This window comes from Octopus bimaculoides, chromosome 8 (assembly GCF_001194135.2).
Source record: "Octopus bimaculoides isolate UCB-OBI-ISO-001 chromosome 8, ASM119413v2, whole genome shotgun sequence".
Classification (NCBI taxonomy): Eukaryota; Metazoa; Mollusca; class Cephalopoda; order Octopoda; family Octopodidae; genus Octopus; species Octopus bimaculoides.
Window position 1 is genome coordinate 20,808,965 of NC_068988.1, and position 17,605 is coordinate 20,826,569.

Genomic DNA, 17,605 nt, shown 5'->3' on the forward strand with positions numbered 1-17,605 from the left:
GGGGGGAACAATATGTTATAACAAATGCTGATATAAAGGGTCTATGAGTAATCTTCAGAAAGAATACTAGTGTGAATGTTTCGGTCAACAGTTAGTTTTGACCACAGTAGAGGACCCCCTTCTAAATGATTTAGCCTATCCCTGGTGATAATAGTATTTACAAAACCAAATGCTGTTGCAACTTACTTCCAAAAGACTTATAGGGTTTTTTGCATGAAGGCCTTTGAATTTCAAGATTAGGAAATGAGAGAGTAGTAAAAATGGATGAACGGTGAGGTGACTTAAATAAACATCCGGTTTAAATAAACAGAGAGAGAGAGAGAGAGAGAGAGAGAGAGAGAGAGAGAGAGAGAGAGAGAGACCAACAGACAGGCCTAGGGAGAGGAAGTTCTTGTTGGTTTGCATTTGTTTAGAGGCACATAGAAAACAGGTTAAGAAACAAATCACACACACACAGACAAATGTCTCTAAGAAAGTGATTTCAACCACAAACAAATGTACATTTATAGGTCATTTCAAGTATTTTGGTTGAATATCCAATTGTTGAAAGAATAAAGATCTAAATCACACACACATGCACACATACATACATATGATATTCATGGATAGCTAGTCTAACCTATTTTCATAACTTCAACCTATTCATAAGAAACCCAGACAGCTTAGTGAAGCAGAAACCAAAGTTTAACTCCTACAATTTGAGCTGGTTACACGATTTTCAACAAACATTTTTCATTGAAATTTTTACATGTAAGGTCTTGGGACCAAAGGGTCACAACCCCTAATTTAATAAGTGTACCACCTATAACTAGTCATCTTTATGAGGAGCTTCTTGTATGATTTTTGTGCTGTAACAGTGTGTTTTAAGAGACCATACTCTTCCTTACATTAAAGATCTACCAGATGTCACTTTTAACTAAACAAGACACATAATAGGTGTGGGTGTGACTGAATGGTAAGGTGTCTGCTCTCTGATTACGTGCTTTCAGGTATAGTTCCAATCCAGAGCAACTTGCACAGGTGTTTTTTACCATAACCCTGAGCCGCTCAAAGTCTTGTAAGTGGATTTGATAGAGGGAAACTGTAAGAAGCCCATCATATGCAATTGCATGCACGTATTATTGTTTCTTTGCCTTAATATTGCATGATAGTTGTAAATAAATGATGCCATCTTGCAAGCGACATCCTGTAAACAGTTATTATAACATATTTCCTCGTGTACTAAAGCCTTTTCAGCTAGCAACACATTTCAACAAACCTATTTTCACTTATGTACCTACACAGATTTCACCTTAACTACACTAAAATACAATCTCAAAGCAATCAGCCAACTATATTGACACATTTCCTGAAGCAACCCTCCAACCACTTTGAAACAATTTCCCAGAACACTCAACTGCTGAAATACTTTCCTAAAGTTGTTGTTGTTGGCACTTCGTCGCTTATGACGTCGAGGGTTCCAGTTGATCCGATCAACGGAACAGCCTGCTCATGAAATTAACGTGCAAGTGGCTGAGCACTCCATAGACACGTGCACCCTTAATGTAGTTCTCGGGGATATTCAGCGTGACACAGTGTGACAAGGCTGACCCTTTGAATTACAGGGCACAACAGAAACAGGAAGTGAGAGTGAGAAAAAGTTGTGATGGAAGAGTACAGTAGGGTTCACCACCATCCCCTGCCGGAGTCTCATGGAACTTGTAGGTGTTTTCGCTCAATAAACACTCACAACACCCGGTCTGGGAATCAAAACAGCAATCACATGACCGCGAGTCCGCTGCCCTAACCACTGGGCCATTGCGCCTCCACTACTTTCCTAAAGTAACCCTTCAAATAACTGAAACATTTACCTTGAATATCTTTCAACTACAACAATACAATGAATATACTCCAACTAGACAAGTGGTTCTCAACTATTTTTCGCCTACGAACCCTTTGATTCCTATTTCACACTTCTGAACTGCCACAATCATTCATGTATATAAAAAAAAAAATCCAATTATATTTTTATAATTAAATATTATTAGGAATTGTATCAAAAAGTCGTCAAAAATGTTTTGTATATTGAAGATATATAACCAATTTATTGCATATAAATTTTAACTACAAAATCTTATATGGAGCCCAATGGACCATATGGACCCTGATTGAGAACCATTGAATTAGAGTGAAACATAGGACTCAAAGAGGCACAAAATTCAAGAAGCCAGTAATTCCAAGAACCATGGTTCTTATATTGTTGACAGTAAGAACTAATTGGTCCTTTACATGCAAGAAGCTAGCCTAGAGAGCCAGTAACAAGCTTCAAAACACCTGGCAATGAAGTATTTCAAAGTCAACAAAGCTCACCTTCTTTAGGTCATGTGTAGAGAGCCCCTTTTCCTGTGGCGCTGGAACCTAGACTATGAAGAAGGAGCATCAAAATCACTTCAATGGTACATACAGGTGGCTTTTCACGAGTGCTCAAAACATCCCATGATGTGAGCACAAGGTCAAAGAAGTGGTTTATGGACACAACCCACCCATCGTTACTATTATTGTTCAATTTAGAGTAGACTTTGCTGGCTACTATTATCACATTAAACCACAGACCACATCAGATTTTTGTGCTATGATAGAGTGCAAAGATCACATTAACTAAATCGATGATGCGGCATTGTAAAATGCATCTCGGTGGCAACCACTTGAAGAGAAAATGTGGTCTGTTGTTTAATACATTGCCCAAAACCTTTTTTTTTAAATGTGTGTCCAATTAGCAGATGACCACTATGTGTGGATCAGTAGATCAGTAAACAAATATTGATTCAAAAATTAAGCAACAACAACAACAAAAAGAAAAAGATAGAAAAAAAATAATTCAAACAGTCTTTAGAAGTGAAAATTTCAGGAAATTTAATTTAGAGTTATAATCAAATAACAATTTAATCTCGTTTCTATTTAGACTGAAGATGTATGAGTCAATATAGGAGATGAATTACAACAGTGTAGTCTGAAAAGCTATCAGTTAAACTTTACCAGTGACATTTTGCTCTGCTCCTTATCTAAAATATATTACTATTTGTCTTAGTCTGTCTACTGTAAAACACTTCCATCTCATTGCTCAATTTTTGTTATGAATAAAGAAATCAACCTTTTGCAATAACTAAAAGAAAGAAAGAATTTGTGTTATTTAAATCAATGGTAGCAGACAAAAGATATGGCAAATTGTGGAATATAGAAGAAAAAAAAGAAGCTTTTTTTTGTTTTGTTGTTTTGCTTTCGTTACATTGCTACTGTGTCCACAAATTATAATATGACTTTCTAATTTTGGCACAAAGCCTGCAATTTTGAGGGGAAGGGTAAGTCAATAACAGTCAACCAGTATTCTCTGGTACCTATTTTATTGACCCCGAAAGCAAAGCCAACCTTGACAGAATTTGAACTCAGAACATTTTGTTTCTGATGGTCTAACAATTCCACTAGTTCCCTGCCTTACAAATTATAATAACAATGATTTCAGATTGAGGTACAAAACCAGAAATTTTGACGAGAAAGGATTAGTCAATTCTATCAAACTCCCAATCCCCAGTTTTTGACTGGTACTTTATTTTATTGACTTTGAAAGGATGAAAGGCAATGTAGACCCAAGCAGGATTTGAATCCATGTCGCCTTACTGGCACGTGAAAAAACATTCAAGCGAGGTCATTGCCTGTGCAGGTGGCACGTAAAAAACACCATTTTGAGCATGGCCGTTGCCAGTATCGCCTGACTGGCCTTTGTGCCGGCGGCACATAAAAGCACCCACTACACTCTCGGAGTGGTTGGCATTAGAAAGGGCATCCAGCTGTAGAAACTCTGGCAGATCAGATTGGAGCCTGGTGCAGCCATCTGGTTCGCCAGTCCTCAGTCAACTCGTCCAACCCATGCTAGCATGGAAAGCGGACGTTAAACGAACGATGAGCATAAAGAGTTGAAACAAATGTTGCAACATACTTTTCCCTGACACTCTAGCGATGATGATGATGATGATGAAGATGATGATGACGATGATGATGATGAAGATGATGACGATGATGATGATGAGGAGGAGGAGGAGGGGGGATAACCACATCTATATTATTTAGTGTTGCCTATCTAACTTCCTTATCCCCATTGACACAGGAGTCCATGACGAGTGGTTAAAAGACGGAATTTTATCATTTCAAACTGTCTTTTATGAATAAAGGAGCTTTAAGTGATGTTACCTTTGTTCACAACAAAGGGTTTCTATTTCTCTATTGCTCTCAGTCTACCCTCCATAAAAAAAAAAAGCAGGCCTGTTTTCTTGTTTTTTATTAGGCTAAGTATGCATAAGAAGTGCATTGCTGTATGGTAATGTGACATTGAGTGAATACAGGTGATTCAATGAATAAGCATTGGAGAGAGAAATACATTAGTGAAGTTACTATGGAAGTATAACGCTAACTTGTAGGAACAAGAAAACCTAACATTGGTGTGTGTGTGTGTGTGTGTGTGTGTGTGTGTGTGTGTGTGTTTGTGTGTGTGTGTGTATGTGAGCTGGCAGAGGCGGCGAGCTGGCAGAATCGTTAGCACGCCGGGTGAAATGCTTAGCTGTATTTCGTCTGCCGTTACATTCTGAGTTCAAATTCCGCCGAGGTCGACTTTGCCTAGCATCCTTTCAGGGTCAATAAATTAATTACCAGTTACGCACTGGAGTCGATGTAATCGACTTAATCCCTTTGTCTGTCCTTGTTTGTCCCCTCTATGTTTAGCCCCTTGTGGGCAATAAAGAAATGAGAGAGAGAGAGAGACACACACACACACACACACAGCACACATCCAAAAGAGAGAAGTTTGCATCGGTCAAGGTTGTGCAAATTGAATGAGGTGTAGTTTATGGCTGCAGTCACTGAACTGCAGCCATGTTGTGGTATCAGTTTCAAAGGCTTTAGTTTATTATAATCAGCCCAGTGCTACATTTTAGCACTTAGTTTATCATCCTAGTAAGCTAAAACAGCTAAACAAAACAAGTGTAATGAGATATAATCGGAATGTAACCAATTATCACATTACTGTTAAACATACTGATTTTGCCATCACAATAAATACAACACACACACACACACACACACACACACACACACAGATAGGCTTCCAAACAATCTCCATCCACTAAATCTCACTCACAGGCCTCTTAGTTAGGTTCAAGTTTACAGTAGAATGCATTTAACCACAGCGCCACACAGAGGCATCAAACCCATAATCACATGATTGCAAAGCATATTTTTTGAAACTATAACAGCTGTGCCTGTTGATAAAAATAAAAAAGTTCCTTTAATGGTAGTAAGTATGAAAAGTAGAGCTAGAGTAAAAGCAGACAGGTATAAAGTGGTTAGATCTAAAGATTAAACTTGGCAGATAAGATGACCTAGTAACACGCCACGAAAAACGATACTGCATTGCAGGTCTATGAAATTCAAGTCAACAAAACTTTTAATGTAACTGATATATAGGTTTTTGAAAATGCATTATTCTCCCTATAGTATACTAGTATGTTCATCTTACAAAACTTGGCTTCATATTTTCCAATTTTAAACACCATTTCATTTATGAATAATTCTGACTTTTTAGACAAGTCAATGAAGGAGCGTCTACAAGGAAGCCTAACCTATTAAAAACAGCAGTGAAATCTCCCTCAAATACTACCTCATGATATTTAAAAAAAAAAAAAAAAGAAGAAAAAAAGATGCATTTTTCAAGCCATCACACCATACATATGTGGTCATTTGACCAGCTAGAAAAATTAGCCAAATCTTCCCCAAATCAAATTTTACTATCTTACAAAAAAAAAAAAAAAAAAAAAAAAAAAAAAAAAAAAAAAATGCTCATTGGTTATCATACACAGTATTTGGGAGCAAAAACAGGATGTTTGTATTGGAAACATCTTTGGTCATGCCTGCTTAGTAAGGGCTGATCTGAGGTTAAACAACAGCAACACATGAAATAGTGTAGTCCTAGATATACAGTATCCAGAAGAAAGATGCAAGGTCTTACCAGAAATGCTTTTGATCATCCCATCTGCTTATCTAATCTGAGATTAAATAACAAGAAATACTAACATTCTAGAATGCTAGTATTTGTTGTCGTATAATTAGGAATAGATCATCATTATCAATACCATCATTTAACATTCACTTTTCATGCTTGCATGGGTTAGGCTAAATTTATTGAGGCAGATTTTCTATAGCCAGATGCCCTTTCTGTCACAAACCTTCACCTGTTTCCAAGCAAAGTAATATTTCCCCATGATCAGACATACTTTTTCACAGAAGACTAGAAACAGAAACAAAAATAACCCTGCATGCATAACAATGATGCTCATTTACAACCATCATGTTATGCCTAGACAAGGGCACACACACACACACTTCTTTCAGTTTCTGTCTACCAAATCCAATCACAAGGCTTTGATCAGCTTGGGCTTAGAGCAGAAGACACTTGGTCAAGGTGCCATGCGGTGAGACTGAACTCAAGACCACATGGTTGGGAAACAAGCTTCTTAACAACACAGCCACACCTGCCGTGTGTGTGTGTGTATAAACACTGCAAGGTGGTGCTCCAGCATGGCTGCAGTCGAATAACTGAAATAAGTAAAAGATAAAAGAATAATGGTATCTAGGAAATCTGCATTTTTTTCCCTTGTCTATATAAAGAGAATTACAATATTTTTCACCTTCCACACATCCTTGAGACATTATTATTATTACTGTTGCTGTTGTTATTACTATTATTATTATTATTATTATTATTATTATTATTATTATTATTACTCTCATCATCATCATCATCATCATCATCAGTCATGTTATTGGGTTGCTACATAATACAAGCACAACAACACCAGAAAGAAATCCCTTATAATATTTAGTTAACCCCTCCTTTAATTGGATAGTGAGCTATGCTGGGGCACAGTCATTAAAGGTTCAGTTGAATACAATGAGCCAGCCACTGCCATCCCCCAATATGTCATTAATTGGAGGAAAGAGGAAAAACAGGGAGGAGCTGGGTGGAATTTGAACTCAGAAAGTAAAAAGGGATATTTTGTCAGACATTCTACCAACTCAACCAAATAACTGCTCTTTTTGCTTTACAGATTTAAATTTTCCTGCTAAAGTAGATTTCATTCTTTTTCCTTTCAAGGATTGAATAAAACACCTCGCATGCACACATAGGAGCACACACGCATGTGTGCGCATACACACACACACACACACACACACACAAAGAAGTGTTGGAACTAAAAGGTAATCTTGATCTCCAACTTAATGTGTAGGTTGTATTAGAACATGGAATACTGTATACTTTGAGATGATCTCTCATGGGATACTTTGAGATGATCTCTCACAAGGACTCATGGTGCATAAAAGTACTCGAAATTACAAGAGTGACAGCCAAGGCTACCAGAACTGCCAATTCACATAATTTCACCCTGCTATGGGTTCTTCAGTGACAGATGTCCAGCAGTGCAATAACAGCTGAATCTCCTGTCAACAATTTTCCAAAATCTGTGTCCATTCAGACACTGGTGTTGCAAATGGCCAGAGCGTTCATTAAACAATTAATTAAGAGCAACAGATGTAATCTTGATGCCAAAATTAATTTTTTTTTTTTATCATGATTTAATTTAAATTTTTTCTTTCTTTTTTTTTAAATTTAAAAATCAATACAGTGATTTGTATAGCCACAGTCGATAATTTTAACGATGATATACACTAATTCACATAATTATTGAGACACATACGATGTCACATCTTGCCATTCACACCTCAACTTCAACCAATTATATAATAATGATATCTAGTGATAGATCTTTCCAGAATGTCACAGAAGATCGGTAAACAAAATAAACGCAAACGGGTGTTTTAGACAGACTTTCAATTTAACATAGGAACTGAAGAAAGGAAGATCATCTTAAATTTAAAATATAAAAAAAAAAAAGAAAAACAAAAAGGTGGAAGAAGAAAACAAACCAAAGAAGACAGCCAAAAGAAAGCAGGAATCTCCTCATTAGCAGCTATTCAGCACTGCAGTAGTGCATAAACCTGTCAGAAAGCTGTGTCATACTGACACAAAAATAAAACAAAATGACAGCAAGACAAGCAAGGGAAATCCCTTTCTTTCTGGGTCCCTTCTTTTCATTTTTGTTATTTCCCTTTTCTAAATTAATACGGAATTATTAAAGGAACTGGTTGCTGGTTGTTATTTCAACGTCAATTTGTTTGCAATTATCAAACTATTAATCACTATTATTGTTATTAATATTTTATTAATACTGTTGTTGTTATTGTTTTTAGTATTATTGTTGTTATTTTAAGAATTCAAAAGGAAAGATTATTGTAATCATCTTTAGTAATCTGGTTCCAGAAATATCTCAACAGTTTCCTTTCTCAAAACAAAAAGCATATCTTGGAATTGAGTAGCAGCGCCACCCACCACCATCTTATAACAATGGGGAGGAGAATGAAGATAAAGAAGTTTAGGAAACAAAGACAGAAAGAAAAAGGAAAAAAAAGGGGAAAAAAAAATTATGTGAACCCAGATAAAGGAGAAACAATAGAATGGAAGACCTGATGAAGAAATATCAACCCTGTTCAGTGCCTAAACTTTACAGAATTTCTAAAGAACACTAACCAACTTGATTTGATACTGATCCTAAAAGAGAATGAATGAAATGCAAAGCTAATTAGATGAGTATCAGGCACTTTAGGTAATAGACAGTTGTTAAAGACCACATCACTGACCTATCTACAACTGAGGGATCATGACCACTCAGCTGTGGATCATGATCCACAGTTTGCAAAGCTCTTCATGGCTCAGCTAAGATCATACAACTTGGAGAAGCTGATAAGAGTGGGAGGTGATCCGGCAAGGAGTGCTCTGATCCTTACTTAGAAGCAGTCTCTGACCTTTATAAGTTATCCCTATTTGCACTTTTGCTTAATTTCAGTACATAACTTTCAGTGTTTTAATAATATCTCTCTCTCTCTCTCTCTCTCGCTTGCTCTTTATTTATTTATTTATATATATATATATATATGTACATATGTATGTATCTATAAATAAATACCAATGTTTTGTAACCCCTTTTGCTTTGTGAATATGGGCTCTCAGGATCAACAAAAAGGATTATCATCAATATCATCATTTTAATATTATTATTATTATTATTATTATTATTATTATTATTATCATTATTATAATTATTATAAGTTGGAATTGAGACAGCTGGATTACATTTTGGAGTTGATACAGCTGGAATACATGTTAGAGTTGAGACAGCTGGTTTGCATGTTTTACAGTATCCAAGCTTTGGTACCTCATAATTCTGAATTAATTAAAGTGGGTACCAGTGACAGTCTGTCATTAAGTTATTTGTATTTTCCTTCTAGCTACACATCTTCCCGCATGCAAAAAAATTAAAAAAACCATTAATAAACAAATTCTAGTTGTGTATATAAATAAGTCAATATTTGTTATACAACATAGTGTGGGACTACTACACAGTATCGTAATATAAACACAGCACTGTAGTAAATATCATGGCAGTGGATTTGCAGAGTCAGTAGGGTCAGACAATGTTTTGTAGTATTTCCTCAGATTCTCTATACACTGTATACCAAACCCATCAAGGCCAACTTTGCCTTTCACTATTTCAGTCATCATCATCATCATCATCGTCGTCATTTAACGTCCGCTTTCCATGCTAGCATGGGTTGGACGATTTGACTGAGGACTGGTGAAACCGGATGGCAACACCAGGCTCCAATCTGATTTGGCAGAGTTTCTACAGCTGGATGCCCTTCCTAACGCCAACCACTCAGAGAGTGTAGTGGGTGCTTTTATGTGTCACCCGCACGAAGGCCAGTCAGGCGGTACTGGCAATGGCCACGCTCAAAATGGTGTATTTTATGTGCCACCCGCACAAGAGCCAGTCCAGGGGCACTGGCAACGGTCTCGCTCGAAAATCCTACGAAGGCCAGTCAGGCGGTACTGGTTAATACAATATCAGTAGCACCAGTACAGGGGATTGGCAGTGGTGTCAGAGCAGTAGATGAGAAGTATTAGAGTGTCGGCGTTGGGTTATTGTGTTCTGAGTTCAGATTCCACTTCCTTTTGCTTGCTTCTTAGTGATGGGAAAAAGAGTCCCGGTTAATGATGATAGACTTCCAATGTAAGACAGAGCAATGCAATGATTGCAGCAGCTTCTACTTCTCGGATGCATCAGTATACTGAAGTGGGATATATACCGGGACAGAAAAAAGTCATAGTGAGTTCAAGCACTTTAGTAAGTAACACTACAATATCAAAATATAACACAGTGCTGTAGCAAATTAGTACTACAATAGTACACAACAGTACAATAGTACACAACAGTACAATAGTACACAACAGTACAATATTAAAACACTGCAGAGTACTGTAGAAACAATACTACAAACTGGAATATAACATACACACATATAGATAAATGGATAGGCAGATAGATACATAACTAAATACATATATGTGAATGTATATTTGTTGTTGTTGGCACTCCGTCGCTTACAACGTCGAGGGTTCCAGTTGATCCAATCACTGGAACAGCCTGCTCGTGAAATTAACGTGCAAGTGGCTGAGCACTCCACAGACACGTGTACCCTTAACGTAGTTCTCGGGGATATTCAGCGTGACACAGTGTGACAAGGCTGGCCCTTTGAATTACAGGTACAACAGAAATAGGAAGAAAGAGTGAGAGAAACTTGTGGTGAAAGAGTACAGCAGGGTTCGCCACCATCCCCTGCAGGAGCCCCGTGGAGCTTTAGGTGTTTTCGCTCAATAAACACTGACAACGCCCAGTCTGGGAATCGAAATTGCGATCCTATGACCGCGAGTCCGTTGCCCTAACCACTGGGCCATTGCGCCTCCACTATGTGAATGTATAATACATACATAAATGTGCAATAATATATATGTAAATAGAAGAAGAATATAGTACTCAATACATACTGTTGAGTAAGTTCAATTTCATTGTTACTCTGCACTTTATGATTGGCAATTTTATAAACTTGAAGGATCACCAAAGGAGAAGGATGGATTAACAATAGTAGGAAACTTTACTTTTTTTAGCAAATAACATACATACATACACATGGGTAACGGTATTCAACGAAGCAACATTACCACTTGGTGTCCTTTGGTGTTTTTAGCAGAGTCTATTTAGTTGCAAGCATCTGAGGCCTTTAGTCTGAAGACAGCTTCCTCCTCTCCACCAGTCTAGAGAGACCCTTCCAACTGATAAAGTGATATAGTGCTATACACACATACACACACATAATACACACACACAGCTTCAAATAATGAATTGTAAAATTCTTGGGCAATAAAAAGATTATCTAATATTAGAAAAATATGATTAGTAAGTAATGTGACAAATTTATTTGAAGCTTAAAGTAATTAAGGAAAGACTGAGGAGATAAACATCTGTATTTTGCAGAGAGATATGTACAACCAAACATCTAAATTTCATAAAGTAAAATTTACAACCAAACCTATGGACATGACCATGATCAGATATTTAAGAAGTTTACTCTGTAATAATGTGATTCCGATGGTGGTCCCATTGCTTGGTACCTCACTGCAAGTATTTTGCCCAAAACTTTGGATTGTCCCAAAACTAATGATTGAATCTGGATGAACAGAAGCTATGAAGAAACCTGTCAGAAAGACAGTATTTGTTCTTGGATGATAGACCCAATTCCTCAACGAGCTCTAGAGTAGTTTTAGCCAAGTCCCCTCAGCTGCAGGCATTCAGCTTAGGTCTCCAATCTGAGGATAACTCATGAATTGAGGTTTCTTCTTCTCTCTCCCCACCACCTCTGTCTAGGAGCCCCTACAAAAGGGGATCATGGGTGCTATCATTCCTCTTCCAACAAAGCCGTAAAAGTCATAGGTTCAACTGCTGGACACAGCAATACCTTGAGCAAGACACTTCATTTCACATTGCTCAAGTCGACTCTGCTGCAAATGAATACCAGCCAAATGCTGGGTATAGCCAGCCCAACCCTATCTCTCTCAAGTTGTCACATTCTCATTGATCAACTGGATAATGGGTGGAAAGGCCAACAAAGTGTCTACATCTCATTTACTCATTTACTTGTTTCAGTCATTTGACTGTGGCCATGCTGGAGCACCGCCTTTGGTCGAGTAAATCGACCCCAGGACTTATTCTTTGGATGCCTAGTACTTATTCTATCGGTCTCTTTTTGCTGAACCGCTAAGTTACGGGGACGTAAACACACCACCATCGGTTGTCAAGCGATGTTGGGGGGACAAACACAGACACACATACACACAAACATATAAATATATATACATATATACGACAGGCTTCTTTCAGTTTCCGCCTACCAAATCAACTCACAAGGCTCTGGTCGGCCCGAGGCTATAGTAGAAGACACTTGCCCAAGGTGCCACGCAGTGGGACTGAACCCGGAACCATGTGGTTGGTAAGCAAGCTACTTACCACACAGCCACTCCTGTTCATGATAACTCAGGAACCTGTAGTTAAATTAAACAGCCCAGTCTTCACAGAACTTTCTCAAAACATTGACTGCTAATGAATTATGGACTTGAACAAAGAACCTAAAACAAAGTTTTGCTTGAATCCAAATTGAATTTCATCATTAATTTAATTTGCCTTCAAAATTTAGAATAGAATTACAAGTTACAGCAGAATTAAAGCGTTTCAATTTCAAACTTTTGCTAGTCACACCACACTTCCAGATGAAATTATTTTGCAAAATGCACTCCAACTTTGAAACTTATGTCATTTGAGACAAACAACCTCCACAAAATAAGACACAACTCATTTGCAAGTAACATTTCTATAGAAATTCTAGCACTTATAACTCACATCTAGGTGATTCGAGGTACACAATGAAGAAGCAGCTACATGGTTGTTAAGTTTGCTAGCAATAGCAGCCAAATCCCCCTCAAATCTGATGCTACTATCTTTACAAAAAAAAAAAAGGACAACTTAGATAACACAGTTCTGAGTGCCTTACACTTAAGAAAGAAGATCAAAAGCTGAAAGGCTTTTGGTTACATGTCTTCCTGTAGTTAAACAACAACAAGCTGCCCAGCGACAATGAAGATCTTATAGTAGATTCACGAGCAAGCAGTCTAGCATTCTCACCATTCATCTATTTTCACTCTTCCGAAAGTTTATAGAATCTACGTAAAAGTCTTCTTCACCATATACTACTTCGTTGTACACACACACACACACACACACACACACAGAGAAAGATACATTGATTAATTAATATACACATGCAGATGAAGACAATATTTATTTTCATTATCATTTTCAATGATCAATATACTGTCTCTGGCTGAATATATACATTATATAGTCCAACCTGTGTTAGCACGGAAGAAGAAAAAACAATCAACATTAAACAAACGAGGTGTGTGGGTGTATGTATGTATGCATAAATAGACACATTCACCTTTATATACATAAATATATATAAACTCACACATATATGTATATATAACACACACATTAACTTGTATACACACGCACGCACAAACACATACACAGACTCTTCTAAAACCTTCACACACCTTTATCCCACTGCAATTATGTTTGTTATTGTTTTATAATGGAAAGTTCAAAGAATGAAAGCTTAGTAACAAAAAAAAATAAAGCATAAAATAGAGAATGAAAGCTTAAAACAACAACAAAAGAACACAGGCTACAAACACAAAAGAACCCTAACAAACTACATTTGTCAATGTGATTGCTGAAGCAAGCTGTTAAAATATGGTACCTTTCCCCTCCCTGTCTGACAATAACAGCAATATCTAGGCCAAAAAGGTATGTTTTGGTGAGGCTTTTTCTTTCTTTTTTCTTTTTTTTTTTTTTTTTTTTTCTAATTTGTTTCTTTACAGTATTTTGTATGGCTATATATTTCCTTTTTTAACACTTATGAAGTGTTATTATTCCTGAAATTTACTAAAAACTATTGTTAATTGAATAATTAATTTATATATTAAAAACGCCGACAAATTCAATAGATCTCGTGATTTATACTAGATTTCCACTAAGCCCATATCTAATAAGGAACAAATTGATTAATAAAGATACATTTCAGATGTACTGATGAGATGATGATATTTTGATAAATATATTTTGCTAGTTTCCCCGGTATTCATCTGTAAACAGCTCTTATTTTAGAACCAGACTGTCTATGTATAAAAATGGAAGACAGGAGAGTACTATACCATAGAGTTTTATTTTCTTTTACTTGTAATAACTTTTTTTTTTTTTCTTCTACAACAGGTCAAATTGACATCGGATAGGTCAAACAAATTAGGCCACGGTTACAGTTTGTCATTGGAGTATCTATTGGTTACACAATTTACTAGAAAAGCAGCCAAATATCCCTCCAATAACACCTGTACTGTCTCAGAAAGAAAGGAGCTATTAGATAAGCAAAGCCAGAGAAAATGACAGGAATGATGCTTGTTTATGTTTGCTCAATCAGAGACGACCTGGGGCTTATTAACTATAAACAAAACCATGTTGAATGAGCACTTCTTTGTAAGAACCAAATTTAAAAGTCTTGAGGAATAAGCATGACAGGCAGGAAAAAAATAAGATGACAAAAATAGCTATGGGAAGGATATGGAATCTAAAGCACCACACCACACCACACCACAACATACACTATATGTCTTCCAGACAAACTCTTGTCTGGAAATAGCACGAGAATTATTATAGCCACTTTTAGTTGTAACAATCAAGATATATACAGATTGCATTCAGTAGAAGTGGATTCGAAACAATGGCACAATGTGTTCTTGGAAATGGCATTTTCCCACATATTAATAATGTGAGTTGGACAAAAGTAATAGACATTCCTAATGCCAATAGGTAAGTCTTTTATAAAAGTTAAATATAAAAGTTAAAGCTGAGAAACAGAAAAAATATATTTACTTGAAAATTTATTATTTGAAGGTAACTAAGGTAAAAGTTTTTAATGATGTTAATGACGATGAGAGGAAAACTACTAAGTTACCAGAAAATTGATGCTTTCAATGTTGTCATTAATTTCAAAGTTCAATTAAGTTCAACCAACTAAAATTTTCAGTCGTTAATAGTCTTCTTTCAGACAACATTATTTGAGATGGATCACTCTACATAACATGTAAATAATTAACACTTATACAGAGAAAATATATAGGTACCAGGAGTAATATTCTAGTTTGGATAATATCAGTGTTAAAAGACCAACACTGGTGTTTCTCTAATTTAAATATTCTCTACAATAACTTTGAAAAACTCCTTCGTAAATCGATAATTTTGGTAGGAGAAGTGAAATGGCAAGGAATAACAAGAATAAAAAAGACAGGAAAAAGGAAAAGAAATGATGAAAAGAAATTCTAATTAAAAATACATGGATGATTAGTTAGGCAAATATTTGATTATTTGCAAATATTTCACACCTTAGAGACTATTTGAAACAATTTTAGTTTTTAGGTTAAAAAAATAAAAAAATCTTTTTAAAGCAGCAAAAAATGCCATTTTACTTGGGGTAATGTTAAGCAGTTAGTCAGGTGAGACACTAAATAGTGCTTGTGTAAAATCATCTACACATTCATATATATAATGAACTTATTGCGTACAATACTCATGGCATACAAAAAAAAAAAGAATTAAAACTTTATATTTATTATATTTTGTATCTGTCACAAGGCTTTTAAATGACTATGGTTAAAGACACAGAGAAGCATTTACAAACATTATTTTCAGAAATATGGAACAAATGAACCTAAAGACAGAGTTTTCGGTGACATGAAAGACGTGCTAACAATAAGTGAAGTGATGAAAGGTGATTTCTGAAGCTGCAATTTATCACGGTCATGTCTACAGACAATGAATAGGAAGTCAGAGACATAAAAAAATTTTAAAAATCAAATTTCTCAGTCTGCCGCTAGACAACAACCACATGTTTTATCATACAATGCTACTCAAGCTAAATGCCGTTCAGATCCAGCAACCATAAAAATTAGTTTAGAAATAATATATCTTCCAAAACTATTTCTTTATGTGATAAATTAATTTTTTCTTATTCATTTCTTCTTAAAAAGTAAAAAAAAAATGTCATAAATACTAACGGATTGAAATGTCACAGTGCAGCCGTAACGTTGAAGCTTTTGTCATTATTATTTTCAAGCAAAAAAAAAAAAAAAAAAAAAAAAAAAAAAACTCGAAAAAAACTCAAAATATCAATTTATAAATTTGATGAGCCCTCTTGATAGCAAGCATTACTTTTTACTTTATTAAATAAATATTGAAAAAAAATAATAATACTAAATATATTTTTTTAAAGTTTTAGATAAATGAAAACCAATTATGAAATAAATGTGTTTATTGATCTGTCTTGTAGTTGGTGCTGTTGTTCAGTTCTACTCTCATAGCAGCAGACTGGGAACAAGCAACACAGCACTTGCAACATACACACACACGCACACACACTCTCAAACAGACTTCAATAGATGCACTTACCCCTTTTCATCGCTATATTAGAAAGGGGGGTTGACAAGGGATGGTGATACACTGGTTATCATAATAAAGAATTAACTCCAGAAATGAAGAATTAAAAAAGAATTTGCTGCCGCAACAAGGCTTCATAGAGAAGAATATGTTGTGAGTCATGAGAGATGGAGAAGCGAGATGAGGGAGCTCAGCGCAAGAATGGCAGCTGAACTGCAGCTGATGTTCTACTCACTTGTGTAGCAGCAGTAGGAGATGACAAAGAAAGCAAAGAAGATTGCAATAGCTGTTGGTGAAGCAGCCAGCTAGTAAAGCTACCAAATCTTGGTCAATAAGCACTAATCAAACTGATAGTGGAATATGCTAGCATATAATGTACTTCCGCTTTCTGTGAGTTGATTCCACTCTTTATTTTACTTCTTTCATTCATTTCCCTATGAAAGAAAATTTTCTTTTGTTTTCATCTCTTTTGTTTGTTTGTTTGTTTGTTTGTATTTTCCTTTTTTTTTTTGTATCTAACAAATGTCAACATTATGGCAGATGAGAAGCTTAGAATTGAAAAGAAAACGAGAAAAAATAGCTAAGACAATAGCAGTCTTTTCAAACTAAATTCCAATAGTTTATTTTAGTTTTCTATGCTGACTATTATAGGTCACAAGAATATAGTTTCTAATAAAAGGCTTGTGCTTTTGTTTTATTTTTAAATAAAATTAATTTTCAAAAAGAAAAAGAAAAAAATCACTTGCATGGTTTTATTGTAAAAGAACAGTAAATCTATGATTATTGCTTAAATGTTTTTTATGAAAGCAGCTTCTGAACAACATGTCACCCGTAACATCAGAACACTACCAAAAGAATTGTTATGTATCATTCATTATCAAAATTATTATTATTATAGAAATAATACTTGTATGGAAAGAAGGAATAATATTTAAGTAACACTGAATTTATTCTCTCTCTCTCTCTCTCTCTCTCTCTCTCTCTCTCTCTCTCACACACACACACACACACACACACACACA

General features: G+C 35.7%; 1 protein-coding gene across 3 annotated transcripts in view; it reads right to left on the reverse strand.

Annotated features, from left to right (window-relative positions):
* Window positions 1-17,605, reverse strand: part of LOC106872032 (tyrosine-protein kinase Abl) — a 341,811-nt gene that overhangs the window by 162,240 nt on the left and 161,966 nt on the right. Inside the window, exon 1 of one of the 3 annotated variants that reach the window (XM_014918885.2) lies at window positions 16,596-16,794. The exons of the other annotated variants lie outside the window; for them this stretch is intronic. Within the exon in view, the coding sequence (XP_014774371.1) occupies window positions 16,596-16,605 (10 nt within the window). The 5' untranslated portion in view covers window positions 16,606-16,794. Of the gene's footprint in view, window positions 1-16,595; window positions 16,795-17,605 lie in introns of those variants that run through there. 3 annotated transcript variants of the gene reach the window in all.